Source organism: Bos taurus, chromosome 22 (genome assembly GCF_002263795.3).
Source record: "Bos taurus isolate L1 Dominette 01449 registration number 42190680 breed Hereford chromosome 22, ARS-UCD2.0, whole genome shotgun sequence".
NCBI lineage: Eukaryota > Metazoa > Chordata > Mammalia > Artiodactyla > Bovidae > Bos > Bos taurus.
This window is the reverse complement of record NC_037349.1, coordinates 23,593,612-23,607,650: the sequence shown is the minus strand read 5'-3', so window position 1 is coordinate 23,607,650 and position 14,039 is coordinate 23,593,612. Positions and strand designations below refer to the sequence as shown.

Below are 14,039 nucleotides of genomic sequence, written 5' to 3'. Positions count from 1 at the left end.
GAAGCTGACTTACAAACATTGGTTTTGTCTCCCCGCAAAAAAACAGATTCTAAAAACAAAAGAATCAAATGCAAAAAGGTGTTTAAGAATCACTGGCAGTGTTTTTTAGTAACTTTTAAATCTTTGATGAGCAAAAAGGGAGAAAGATTAGGAGTAGCCTGATCTTGAACCTAAATAAGTTTCTGGTCATGAAATCTCTGGTAGTTCAGATGGTGAAGAATCTGCCTTCAATGCAGGAGACCCAGGTTCTATCCCTGGATTGGGAAGATCCCCTGGAGGAGGAAATGGCAACCCACTCCAATATTCTTGCCTGGAGAATCCCCATGGACAGAGAAACCTGGCGGCTACAATCCATGGGGTCACAGAGTTGGACATGATGGAGCAACTAACCCTTTCAACTTTCTTGAAATCTTTACTCTTTACTGAAAATCCAGACATTCTCATCTCTTTGTTGAAACATGAAAGGAGGGTTTCTTTAACATAGATCTTCTCTCTTTTATGTAAAAATATCCCTTTTATTCTGAAACTGGTCCGGGACAGTTTCTGTGGGATAGACTTTGGGATGATGGGTGGTGTGCTAGAAGTAACCTAGTGACCAGTTGGCAATTAGTTGCCAAGGAGAGGAGAACCCAGAAAATCAGAGTGTACAGGTATCAGCTTTTGCACTAAAATCCCCAAGCTGGGACTGAGATTAGGGATCTGGAATCTTTGAAGTTATATCTGAGCTCTGGCCACCAGTCTGCTTCCCCTGTCCTCCTTTTTAACTTTGATTTTTTAGAATTCCTGGAAGCATGAAAGATCATTATCTTCTGCTCCTCTGAGAGATCCCTAAAAACAGTGTCAGCCTGTTTCTCTAACTTCAAGGCAGCAGAGCACCAGTGTGACTTTTCACCTATTTATAATCTCAAAATGAAAACATCATTCCCAACAGGCTGTCATTTAAATAAGATGAGATTCATTACATATAAAGCCATGAAATGAAAAGACACTTGCTGCTTGGAAGGAAAGCCATGACAAAACTAGACACCATATTCAAAAGCAGAGACATCACTTTGCCGACAAAGGTACATATAGCCAAAGCTATGGTTTATCCAGTAGTCATGTACAAATGTGAGAGTTGGACCATAAAAGAAGGCTGAGAACTGAAGAATTGATGGTTTCAAATTGTGGTGCTGAAGAATACTCTTAAGAGTCCTTTGGACAGCGAGGATATCAAATCAGTCAATCCTAAAGGGAATCAATCCTGAATATTCATTAGAAGGACTGATGCTGAAGCTGAAGCTCCAATACTTTGGCCACCTGATGTGAAGAGCTGACTCATTGAAAACAACACTGATCCTGGGAAATATTGAGGGCAGGAGGAGAAGGGGACAACAGATTGTGAGATGGTTAGATGGCATCACCAACTCAATGGACTTGAATTTGAGCAAACTCAGGGAGATAGTGAAGGACAGAGAAGCCTGGTATGCTGCAGTCCATGGGGTCACAAAGAGTCAGACACAACTTAGTGACTGAACAACAACAACAATGGCAAGAATGTTGTGTGTATTTGTTGTGGATAAAGTTTTACTAAAGGGTGGTAGATTAGTGGGTCTCCCCAAGGACGCCTCTTCTTTGTCAATGTGGTGCAGCCCTGGGTGTTCTCACAGTAAGCTTCTTGAATTCAACAATGAGTGTTCTCAGGGGGGCTTCTTTTATACCGCTTTAGTCCCTGACTTTGACAGATCCATCATTTTCTTTGTGTGGGTCCATTTTATAGTGTTCTGTTTTTGGCTGCTTACCTCAAAACCATTAGTCATGTGCTAAAATTCCCTCTCTAAGTATTTTCACTCAAGGTTTGGTTGGTTAGATTTTGCTCAAAAAAGAAAGTCTAGAGGTGAGTGCAAAGCCAGTGTTGGTTGATATTCTGCTCTTATGAAATGGAGATCTAGGATCAGAAGGGTCTGTATTAGTAGTTCTCAGATTTCAGTGTACAAAAGAATCCCTTGGAGAACTAAGTTAAAACATGCAGAGATGCTGGATTTTTCAGTGTAGTCAGTCTGGACTGGGGTTTTAAAAAAATAAGCATGCCATGATTACAATACAGGTGGTCCAAAGTCTAACGTTGAGGTGCATGGGCTTATTAATCTTTTCCTCTTGCTTTCTGAGTTGCTCCTTTCCCTCGCTAGGCTGATGATCATGGCCATTCGACTGCTTATATAGAACAACTTACTATGATAAATGAAAGGGTGAACTTGTCAGGTTTGAAATGGTGAATGCAAAGTCTTTTGGCAAATGCAGAGTCTTTTATATAATCCTTCAAGCCACTTGAAAGTCACTTTGTGACTACAACACACAGAACAAGCTTAAGCGGTGCCTTGCTCCATCTTTCATCTGAGAATGTCACTCTCAGGGTGGTTTAACCCAGGCACCTCAGTGTTTGGGGAAAATAAAACAACTCTTTAACTTATTTTTTTCTCAAAATACTAGTAACCCTGATTTTACAACTATTAAAGTTAGGATATGTTTTCTATACCTAGATTGCAACTTTCTAAAATCCCCCCCTCCATCTTTGTGAAACCAGATAGTTCATGCTTGAGGCAGTGAATTTCTTTAGATGAAAACTGAAATGCCAGTCCCTTTATGCTAATGTTAATTTCTAGGCAGTGAGCTTGGTTAACCAAGAGAAAATAAAAACTTTAGATGAAATGTGTTATTTATAGTGAATGCAAAACATCATTATTATCATTCTTATTACAAAATACACAGAAAAAATATCCTTTTTGTTATTTAAATATGGCATGGATACATTGAGAAATAGTACAGATGTTAATCCACAGCCTCTCAGCTGCATCCTGGATAATCATTATTATGTTTTATTCTTATTTGGAATTACTAGTAATAGACTGTATTTCTGTATGAAATTCAAATAAGGGAACACCAATGAATTGAGATGATTGATATTATATATATATATACACATAATTTTGGAATTGGAGCAATAGAAATATATCTCTCTTAGAAAATAATCTACCCAACTTGCTGCTGTGTTAGTGACCTTGATGAGTAATGTTTGTCACTTAACAAGATATGCTAAAAATTCATATAATTCTTTGAGATTGAATTGCGCTGACCCTTGACCAATATCTAAATTTGTTTTGAAAATAACTATGTCATTGTTGAAAATCTGAAATGTAAATATGTAGATTTTGAAATATCTGACTTTAAACCATGAGTATTTAGAAAGATACATGTTTGTTTACTTTTATTCCATGCTTTTATTATGTGTTCTTTGAAAAATTCTGTTTTCGTTGTTTGAATCTCTCATTAGCATGAGATTTTATACATGGACTAAGGAGAGAGGATGGTGGTGGTAATAAATTCATGACATCTTTGAATGAGGATGTCACGTGCATCTGTATTTATGGGAAGATATTCATGACTTCTTCCTCCTCCTAGCTGGTGTAGAAGCGCTGACTGACTCCAGTGCTATTATTTTATAGATGAGAAGATTGAAGCCTAGAGAGACTAGGTGGTCCTCCATAGTTCATAGAGTTAGCTGACAAAAGGCATTGAATCTCGGTTCCTAGTCTTTCTGAATCCATATTCTGGTTGTTCTCTCAACAAGGTCAGAGGCTGTCCCTATTCCTCTAAAATAAAATACCATTCAGTTTGATTTTCTTGAGTCCATAATTTTTCTTCTACCCTAACCTCAATATGCAAAGTTCTAAAGCCTGGATTAAAAGCCTTAAAAGAAGTCACCTTATCATGTTTCACCTAGATGCCCAAATCTGCTTTCTTCGTTTTCCTCCGTCCTGGTTCACCTGAATGAATGCAGGCTCATCCTATCATCTATCAACAGAAGGCTGGTTATTAAGGTCTTCCAGGATCACAGTTGTAATTCACATCCATCCAAATAATCACATATAAGGGGAAAACGGATTGCTAGCTATAGGGTGCTATTCAATATCACTTTACATCATAGTCACTGGCTCTTCTGTCTCAAAATTTGTTAGGCAGTGCTTAAATCAGCTGGCTAAACATTAAAAAGTGAAAAATACCTCAAATAGAACAATCCTTATGGACCATGTTTGATGTTTAAGCTAGTGTAGTTGGTACCACAAAACAAGCAGAAATGGATAAGATACAGCCATGCTGTCCAGGAGCTTACAGCCCAAAGAAGGGGAAAGAAAGATCCAAATGCATGTAATAGACAAAGATTTGTCCACAAAGAGATATAGTTTATAAATCATGTGGTTAAAGGAAGACCTGAGGGTCTAGAAAAACCTTCTAGGAAAAAAGAAATGAGATTGTAAAGAATGAAAGCCACTTTCCTGTTATGGGTAGTGTTGCTGAAACTCTGTTTATCAGTGCAGAATAGGAACATAGACGCTAAGTACATTGCTGCTTCTCATTATTAATATATCTACGAAATTATTGTTTGCTTTCAACTATGATATCCCCTTAACAGAGCAGAGATGTTTTATCTTTGTGACATTAGACAGGCTTCTTGGGTGACAGAGCACAAAAGGCAGGTAGGAGGCACAAAATGTGAGTTTTAATGTTTTGCCAGGCCAAAGCAGCTGCAACAGGCTAATGCCTTCAAAATTGTGTGACCCTCCCCACCCACCGGAGGGGTAGTGAGGAGTTTCATAGTGTTCAAACAACAGGGTGTGATCAACTCATGGACAATCCTGGGATTGGTTGGCATCAAGGTGGAGTTTCAAGCATCATCAACTTTCTGATTTGATCCAGTCTAGGGTCTTTGTTTCTGTAGTTTTCATCTAGTAGGGGTCTGCTTCCTGTAAAAAACAACTTGGAGTGAGTGTCAGGTGTTTCTCTATATCTTTAAGGAAACTGAAAGTTCAGTTGTGTAGCAGCTGTATAGTCTGGATTATTACCAGTTCCCCACACCAACAGCTATTCTCTTTCTATATCTTCACGTTTCTCAATCATTAACTGTTGAGTCATGTGTGTGCATGCATGCTGCTGCTGCTGCTGCTGCTAAGTCGCTTCAGTCGTGTCCGACTCTGTGTGACCCCATAGACGGCAGCCCACCAGGCTCCCCCGTCCCTGGGATTCTCCAGGCAAAAATACTGGAGTGGGTTGCCATTTCCTTCTCCAATGCATGAAAGTGAAAAGTGAAAGTGAAGTCACTCAGTCATGTCCAACTCTTAGCGACCCTATGGACTGGAGCCTACCAGGCTCCTCCGTCCACGGGATTTTCCAGTCAAGAGTACTGGAGTGGGGTGCCATTGCCTTCTCCATATGCATGCTAAGTCACTTCAATTGTGTCTGATTCTTTACTACCCTGTGGATTGTAAATGGCCAGGCTCCTCTGTCCACGGGATTTCCCAGGCAAGAATACTGGAGTGAGTTGCCATGCCCCACTTCAGGGGGTCTTCCTGACCCAGGAATCAAACCCATGTCTGTTGCATCTCTGGCACTGGCAGGCAAAGATGGAACTGGTGAATAAACAACTCACCTTTCAAAGCAGGAAATGTACATGATGTGGGTTTGGTCCCTGGATTGGGAAGATCCCCTGGGAAAGGGAATGGCAACCCACTCCAATGTTCTTGCCTGGGAAATCCCATGGACAGAGGAGCCTGGCGGGCTACAGTCCATGGGCATGACTAAGCACGAATGCACACAGGCTCTTACTTCAAAAGTCAAGGACACGAGGCTTTGTGCAAGGTTTCAGTGATGAGGTGTGTTTTGACCAATATTTATTAGGTGTTTGCTCTAGGAGTATATGCACACTACATTGTTACTTCAAATCTTGTTTGTTGATTATTCCATTCTTTGAACTTTGCAGCTCCATGACAATAAATTTTGTGCGTCTTGCTTCTGCTATTGAGAATTTAGAAATTCATACCTCATTTGTATTAATATACTCAAGCCTCTTTGAAGTTGAAATAGACTAGTCTGGCTGTAACTGAACTTGTGTCCTGAGTCAGTCCCAGCTGTGTGATATGTACACAAGTGCCTCCATGTATTAGTTCGTAACAGGTTAAAAAAAGTATTCATTTGCCAAGCATAATTTGAGCATCATGACTCTAGGTTATTCTTTATTTACCTATGTATGCAATTTCTAAAAGTTTTATACATATTTTAGCAGTATACTGGTGCTTCTCATTATTAATGTACTTATGAAATCATTATGGCTTACTTCCAACTATGTTATCCCATTACAGAGGAGAAACATTTTAGCTTTGTGACATTAGACAGCCTCCCAGGATGACAGCCACACTAAAGGCATGTAGGAGGCACAAAAGGTGAACAAAATCAGAGGCTGAACTAGGGTTGGATAGAACAGTAAGAAGTGGAGAAGAGAAAAGGGAATGCCAAGACGTTTTGGTTCTGGAATTTGTTGGTAAAATAAGTCATCATTATGAAATACGAGAGTCCATATTACTGCTTCATAATTCACAAAGATTACTCTTCATTAGGAAATGTCATCCAGAGGCTGGATTGAATCTGTCATGTATTACTATTTTTTGTTTGTTTACCTCTTTTATTTTTATTTCGTTGTTATTTCCTGTAATTCTCCCTATCAGGAATGTGTTCATTTGGGGACATTTTCTTTTCTCATTTCAGATGACTACACACTGCATGGTCCAATTTTCATTCAAGAACCAAGTCATGTAATGTTCCCTTTGGACTCTGAGGAGAAAAAAGTGAAGCTCAGTTGTGAAGTTAAAGGGAATCCAAAACCTCACATCAGGTTTGTTGACTTAAAAGCATGTGTTACCATGCATATACTTTCTATTAGTAAAACCAACAAATACTTACGGAGTGCTGCTTACATAAAGAGCCTTTAGACAGATATCATTAGATATCCTGAGATGCTAAAGAGACACTCATATTCATGAACAGTTTAGTACCGAACTTTGTTTCTGACAATGCTAGAAATTAAATATCCTAATTGACCATTTCACTGAAAGCCTTAACATTACTTAACATATTTTTTAAAAACATCTTTTAAAAACGCATCAATAAACTGTCAGGAAAGTAGGGAATATTTAGTAAATGATCTGGAACCCAAAGAAGCAAACTGAACACTAAAATCATTTTTGACCTTGATGAACTATATGAATTGTAGCTTTGGATTTTGTAGTTTCACGGGGGACTAGGATCACAAGACAAGGCCTAGCCTCAACCAACTGGAGAATCTAACATGAGAAAACCTTCCAGAATATAATCGTATGGTGAATATAAAAGAAGTAGCCTTGCCTCCCAAAGGACTGAAAAGCAAAATTAATCACCTATTTTAAACCTTGGCACTACATGATTTTAGTAAGAGATGAAGCATAGCTGAAAAGAGAATTAGTAAAGTGCAAGATATATCTGAAGAAATTGTCTAAAAGCAGCAGATAAGAGGAGCAAAATGTGATAGAGAAGAGACTAAGCGAAAACTTTCACATATCTAATCAGAATTCCATAAGGAATGAAAAAAAAAAAATAGGCAGAAGCATTATTTAAGGAGAAAACTAAGAATTTCCCAAAGCTAATTAAACATTCAAATCTACAGATTTAGTAAACCTAATGAATTTCAAGCAGTGCAAACAAAAATAAAGCCCTATATAGAGTTATCATGATGAAACAGAAAACACTTAACTCGAAGACATGATCGTAAACGTAGGCCACAGTTGTAATACAGCTAACTTTCAAAGAGATGACAATTAAACCAGCAGCTGACTTCTCAATAGCAACAAAAAAAAAGCAAAAGAGAAGACAGAATCTTCAATATGCTGAGAGAAATTAACTATAAAATTTTTGTATAGCAGAAATACTTTTTATAAAGAAGAACAAAGTAAATGAGTTTTTAGGTAGACAGAAACTGGAGTTTGACTCCAGCAGACCCTGCCTAAAGAAAATTCTGAAAGATATACTTTAAACAGAATAAAAATAATCCCTGGTAGATTGCCTTTAGATACAAGAGTGAATGATAAGTAAAGCAAATGGTAAAGGTTAGTATTTCCACATAAAAACCAATTGCACTAAACAACAAAAATAGTAAAAGCATACTATCTTGTGAAAATTAAAAGATAAAATTTAAAAGTCATGACAATATTAGAAATAAATTGAAAAGATATATACTGCACAGTGGAATCTGTATGGTTAAAAAAATGAACTAAAGTTGGATCCCTACCTCACAGCGTACACAAGGGTCAATTCCAAGTGAATAGAAGACCAACATGTGAAATTTGCAAAATGTTTCAAAGGAAATAGGCATGCATATTTAAGACTTTAGTGGGAAGAAAAAAATTCAATTATAACCAAAAGAACAAATCATAGAAGAAAATATTTAACTTCACTAATGTTAAATATTGCTGTTCAGCAGAATATACTGGGATGAGTAAAATTATAAGCTTCCAACTGGGAGAAGATATTTGTGATACATATTATTTACAACGGAGAAGGCAATGGCACCCCACTCCAGTACTCTTGCCTGGAAAATCCCATGGGTGGAGGCCTGGTAGGCTGCAGTCCATGGGGTCACTAAGAGTCGGACACGACTGAGTGACTTCACTTTCACTTTTCCCTTTCATGCATTGGAGAAGGAAATGGCAACCCACTCCAGTGTTCTTGCCTGCAGAATCCCAGGGACGGGGGAGCCTGGTGGGCTGCTGTCTATGGGGTCGCACAGAGTCGGACACAACTGAAGTGACTTAGCAATAGCAATTATTTACAAAGTCTGAACTATTTAAAGAATTCCTACAAATCAAAAGGTAACAGACTTCTAACCTAATTAAAACTTTACCAAAAGACTTGATCAGGTACTTCTTAGAAAAGACTATTAAATATCCATTAAACGTACAATAAGATTACCATTAGTAAATGCGCCCTGTGTGTGCTTAGTTAGTCATGTCCGACTCTTTGCAACCCCATGGACTGTAGCCCGCCAGGCTCTTTGTCCATGGGAATTCTCCAAGCAAGAATACTGGAGTGCATTGCCATGCCTTCCTCCTCCAGGGGATCGTCCCAAACCAAGGATTGAACCCAGGTCTCCTGCATTGCAGGTGAATTCTTTACCCTTTACTGTCTGAGCCACCAGAGAATAAATATCCCCCATTAATAAATAGAAATGTACAAACTAAAACTAAAATGACAGACTCTTTCAAACTCATCAGATTGACAGAAATTTGCAAGAACAAATTTAGCATAAGTAGTATACTGAATATAACCTGGCATGTTCATGCAAGGTAACCTAATGAAGTAGTGAAAATGAATGAACTAGAGCTACAACAACACGATCATAGGAACATAACTTTGAGTAAACAAAGCAAGTCACAAAAAAATACTAACAGTATAATCCTGTATTTATTAAGTTCTAAAGCAGGTAAGATAGAGGATAGATAAGGATACTAGCATACATGATAAAATCATAAAGAAAATCAAAAGAATGAAATAGCAAAAATTCGGAGTTATCATGAACCATTGAGAGGGAAATGATTGGAATGAAAATGGATATAGGAGACTTCAAAAGTAATATTCTTTTTCTTAGAGATCTTTATTGTCCTGTGATTCTTTATAACTTACATGTATCTTATAAATATAATTTTGTCTCTATTCACATTTAATGATATAAACCTTAAGCTAATAATCAATATGTGGTAGTATGTGAAAACCAAAAGAGTATATGGCATGTGTATCACAGTTTAGGTGAAGAAGAGATTGGAATCATCCAAGAGTTATAGAAGAAGAATTTGAGCTGAGGTAGATAGTTTTCAGATTGGAAGGATGCTGGCATTAACATAGTAGAAATTATTTTACAGTTTAGTTTGTATGCCAGTTCATTTATTCATCAAACATAGCATTATTCATTGGACCACTCCACTGATATTTCAGACTGAAGTCTAGTCCATGGAGTTGACTCAGGAATGACCCTGGCTGAATTATGTAGGGTTTCCACACAAGATTCCTTCACGGTAGTTCTGCTTTGAACTAGGGTGTATATTAGGATTCTAAAAAATACATCCTTTAGGAAAGGTGTTTAAACCACCATATTAAGCAGCTGCAATGTTCCAGTACCATGCTAGGGTTGAAGAATTCAAAGCTGAATAAGCTACATACATGTTCAAGTAGTATACTTTGGTGGTGAGTGCCTAGAGAAGGAAGTACAAGGTTAAGTGTGAGAAAAGAATGTCCAGGTTCTAGGGTATCGTGAGGAAAGAAGGTCTTCTTCAGGAATGAGAGGGAGCATATCAATAAAAGTTTCCCAGAAAAGGAGATACTTAACTGAATTTAGAGCTAAAGATCTTTTGTCATAGGGATGGAAAAAGGAAATATATTCTAGAAAGAAAACAAAACCCTCTCCAATAGACCATATAATTAGGATGAACATGTATTTTATCATCCAAACTAGGACACTTATGAGAGAGAAAGGCCGTTGTTAATAATTATCTAGGACAGTAAGTGTATACTCAGAACTGCCCTGGACAAATCAGAATATGTAGTTATTCTCCCTATATTAAGTTGAATTCAAAGCTATATCAAATAGTTTTTTGATGCTTTATGTAGTAAAAATACATAAATAAATAAATGCAAGAGGGAAAGTTTCCTGTACACATAAATGATGATATAATGGCCCCCAGTTCTTAGTACATCACCAAGTGTAAGTTCAAATGTGAGCAATAAATGAAAACAAAATTTGCAGCAGAATTTGGCAAGTTGCTGCTTTGTTTCTCCCCAAACTGTGACCTTTAATTAACTCTGCCTTTGTAACATTGTACTTCTAGATATAGGGGCTTGCTTTGTTATTTAAAACAAGCAGAGGAACAGAAACCTATTATGTTTTTAAAGATTGCTGGGAAACACTGAGAAGAAAACTTTTAATCACATGTGCTAGGTTTCTTTTCCTTTATTATACCTTCGGCAGTTTCTTATGAAATAATAGCTCATTGGTACCTAGGAGCTAAAAAACTCCCTTTTGTTGAAGGAAAGAGCAAGAGAAAGAATGGAGAGATCAGATATTTTCAACATCTTTCTGGCTGAACTTTATCTGGGCTCAGGCTGACTTTGAGGGGGAGAAATTCATGGGAGAAATTCAAGGTGATTTCTCCATGGGGATCTTTGCCATTAGGCTTTTCCCTCAAGCACCCCGATTGGCCTCTCTTCTTTGTGTTTATTCCCTGAACAGAGCCTTGTCTTTTCACTGTTTCCTGCCCCTCAATTTTGAAAGGATTGACTCAGACCCAGAAAACCTTAAGAAGTTTTGGCGTGTGCACACTTGCCTTGTATTAAAGTTCCCTGAGGAAACGTGACATGACCTATGACTCTCAGCCTCCCTTTCCCGTCAGAAAGGATGGTCAAGTACTCAATGGAAGTACTTTTACTGTGAAGTTAGTATTCAGCTTGGTTTGCAGACTACAGATTCCAGGTCAGAAAGGTCCTTCCCCTTCTTAGCTGCCAATTTGAAATAGTGAACAAAGAAAAGGGGATGTTTTGCTACAATACGTCCCATAGATAGCTTCCCACTAAGATCTGAAAAATGGTACCTTCCAGAGCTTCACAGTGTTTGGTTGTGCACAGACCCCTCTCTGAAGAGGATGGTGTTGTGTTTCCCCAAGTGATGCAGAAACCAGCTTATGAGACTCACCCATTTGCCTTGGCCCTTGGGAAAATCTCTGTGTGCCAAATAAGCATACCTCTCTATGAGCAGTTCTTAAAAGACTCCTCAAAAACTGAAAATAAATTGTGACTTTTTCAAGACCGTTTCAGTATGGAATAAGATAAGGAATTCAGTGCAGTCCCCATTCAATTGGAATGAATAGTGACTGCATTGCAATAAAACTTGGTATAGGGCTTTGTAAAGGAGACTCAGCTGCATTTCACAGCAAGTGCTTTATTTTCTAAATAATGCATTGTACGTAAAAGCGGGTAATAAAGTAGATTAATGGACTTTCTACGGAACATTTAAGTTGAGATGACATGTGTAGACAGACCCGCAGAGGTGTTCTCATTATCCCTACCAAGACTTTTCTAAAAAGACTCACGTGGTCTCATTCCTGAGTTCCATACTCTGCTTGTGGCTCACGTTATATTGCAATTTCCTCTTTGAGCTTTTAGATTTGTCATATTAAATTGCTCAACTATCATTTGAAGCGAGAATTATGATAGAAATGTGACCAGGTGACTCAAAAAATATCTAGGGCAGCCAGTCTGCTCTGGAGATTCATGAGCATATAGACATGCTAGGATATAACCTGGCTGTTCTCTTTTTATTGCTTATTACTTTCTTGTCTGTGTCAGAACACAGAATTACTGTCAAGCTTAAGAACAGTTTCAATTTCTAATACCCATCTTCTTATAAACAAACACATAAAGAGTTATGTTCCATTTCCCGATCAGGTCCACCTTTCCCACCCCTCATGTTTCTGTATTTTCGCTTTTCAAAGACACAGACTTGAACAAACATACGCTCTTATGCTGTGGTAGGCTAGGATGCTTTCATAAGTTTTGTACACACACAGCTAAAATATCCAGCCAAGAAGTAAAATATTTAGTGAAATATCATAAGCACTGATTGAGAACATTGAGTGTCAAGTTCTAAATGACTGACAGGGCTTGATACAGGCAAACTAGCTGAAGGGAAGGCAGAATGCCCACCTAAACAAGTAAGGAGAATCCCATAGGAGGTTGGGGGGAGCTGGGATTTATCTTGACCAAGGATATTGAGGAAGACTTCATTAGAAAACGTGTGGTTTAAGATTGTAGTGTGAGAGACATCTTGGTGGAAAAAAAGCACTCACCCTAACATTTTTTTGTTGATAACCAGTATCCAAAATCTGAAAGCAACTGACCTTTCATTTTTTTCACTTAAATCCTTTTACATGATGCACACCAGCCCGAGTGCCCCAGAATTGTTATAAGAGGGTGCACAATGAGTATATATGTATATGCACACATTTAAATATTGTGTTTTTTATTTGTTTGTTTGAAGAAAATACAATGACTGTTTCTCACTCTTTAGTCCTGTTATTGTTTCTGATCAATTTTCTTTGTGCTCTAGTCTTGCTTTATTTTTGGTCCCCTAGTGTGACTGCTCCTAGGAAACTGTTGATGATAATTCAGATACTCTGACTATACTGTTTTCATTACCTGATTTGGGTTTAACCAAAAGGTGCATTTGGGCTCTTCTGTAAGATGTTATGGGAAAACCCAAATGAACTTTTTGGTCAAGCCAATATTTTTTGTAGGATAGTGGGGAAGGAAGAGGGAAAAAAACAAGATAGTCATTGTATTATATTAGTTTGAAAGTTTGTACATATTAAAACAACTTACTGAAAGACCCTTTGGTTAAAATAAGCTCTCTCTGGAATGTTATTGGCTGTTTAGAAAAAAAGAAAGGAAGTGAAAAGTAGATTTTTAACTAAAGTCTTGCTGTTTAAATGTGTGAGTCCCACTAAAACTAATTTATTGGGCCAGACTGTGTACTCAGATTCAGATGATCTGAGTAAACAAACAGGAAAACAACAAAACCCTCTTTGTATCTGTTACCTAATGGCCCAGTCTACAGTTTATTGGGCTGGTTGATTGATGTTTGAGTGCCAGTAGCTAAGGAGATCTTCAAAGTGATACACGATTAAGGCTAGTTTGGTTCCTAAGACAGCTCTAGATCAATAGCATTCCTCTGCTTTGTAGTCAGCCATTTCAGTCATATTAAGGACCAAGTCAAAGCAAATCTGCTGCAATTTCATCAAATACTCAGCCAACTACCCAAAAGTGGGGTATTCTGTTATCTCTATAGACCTATTAAAGAATGACTGCAAACCAGAAAAAGAACTTTTCCTGAGGAGTGCTATTTGAAGATGCTTATACAAGATGCTATGGGAAATTTCCAAAAAAGAAAAAAAGGAGTGAAGTGTCTGTAGCACTGTAAATAGTCATAAAAACAGGTGTTAAAATTTTAATATCAGTTTACCTAAAAAGGATGTGCTCATGTCATAAACATTTGTATTGACACCATTTCTATGTAGAGCTTTTCTAATTTTTTTTAACTGTGGTTTAAAAAAAAAGTCACAGATGATATTTCATGCTATTTGTAATTTTTTTAT

General features: G+C 37.7%; 1 protein-coding gene across 3 annotated transcripts in view; it reads left to right on the top strand.

The window, feature by feature from the left end:
- CNTN4 (contactin 4) overlaps positions 1-14,039 on the top strand; it is a 1,027,736-nt gene that overhangs the window by 672,244 nt on the left and 341,453 nt on the right. For all 3 annotated transcript variants that reach the window (XM_005222675.5, XM_005222673.5, XM_059880036.1), the window contains one exon: positions 6,577-6,703. In XM_005222675.5, coding sequence (XP_005222732.1) covers positions 6,577-6,703 — 127 coding nt within the window. The remainder of the gene's footprint in view (positions 1-6,576; positions 6,704-14,039) is intronic.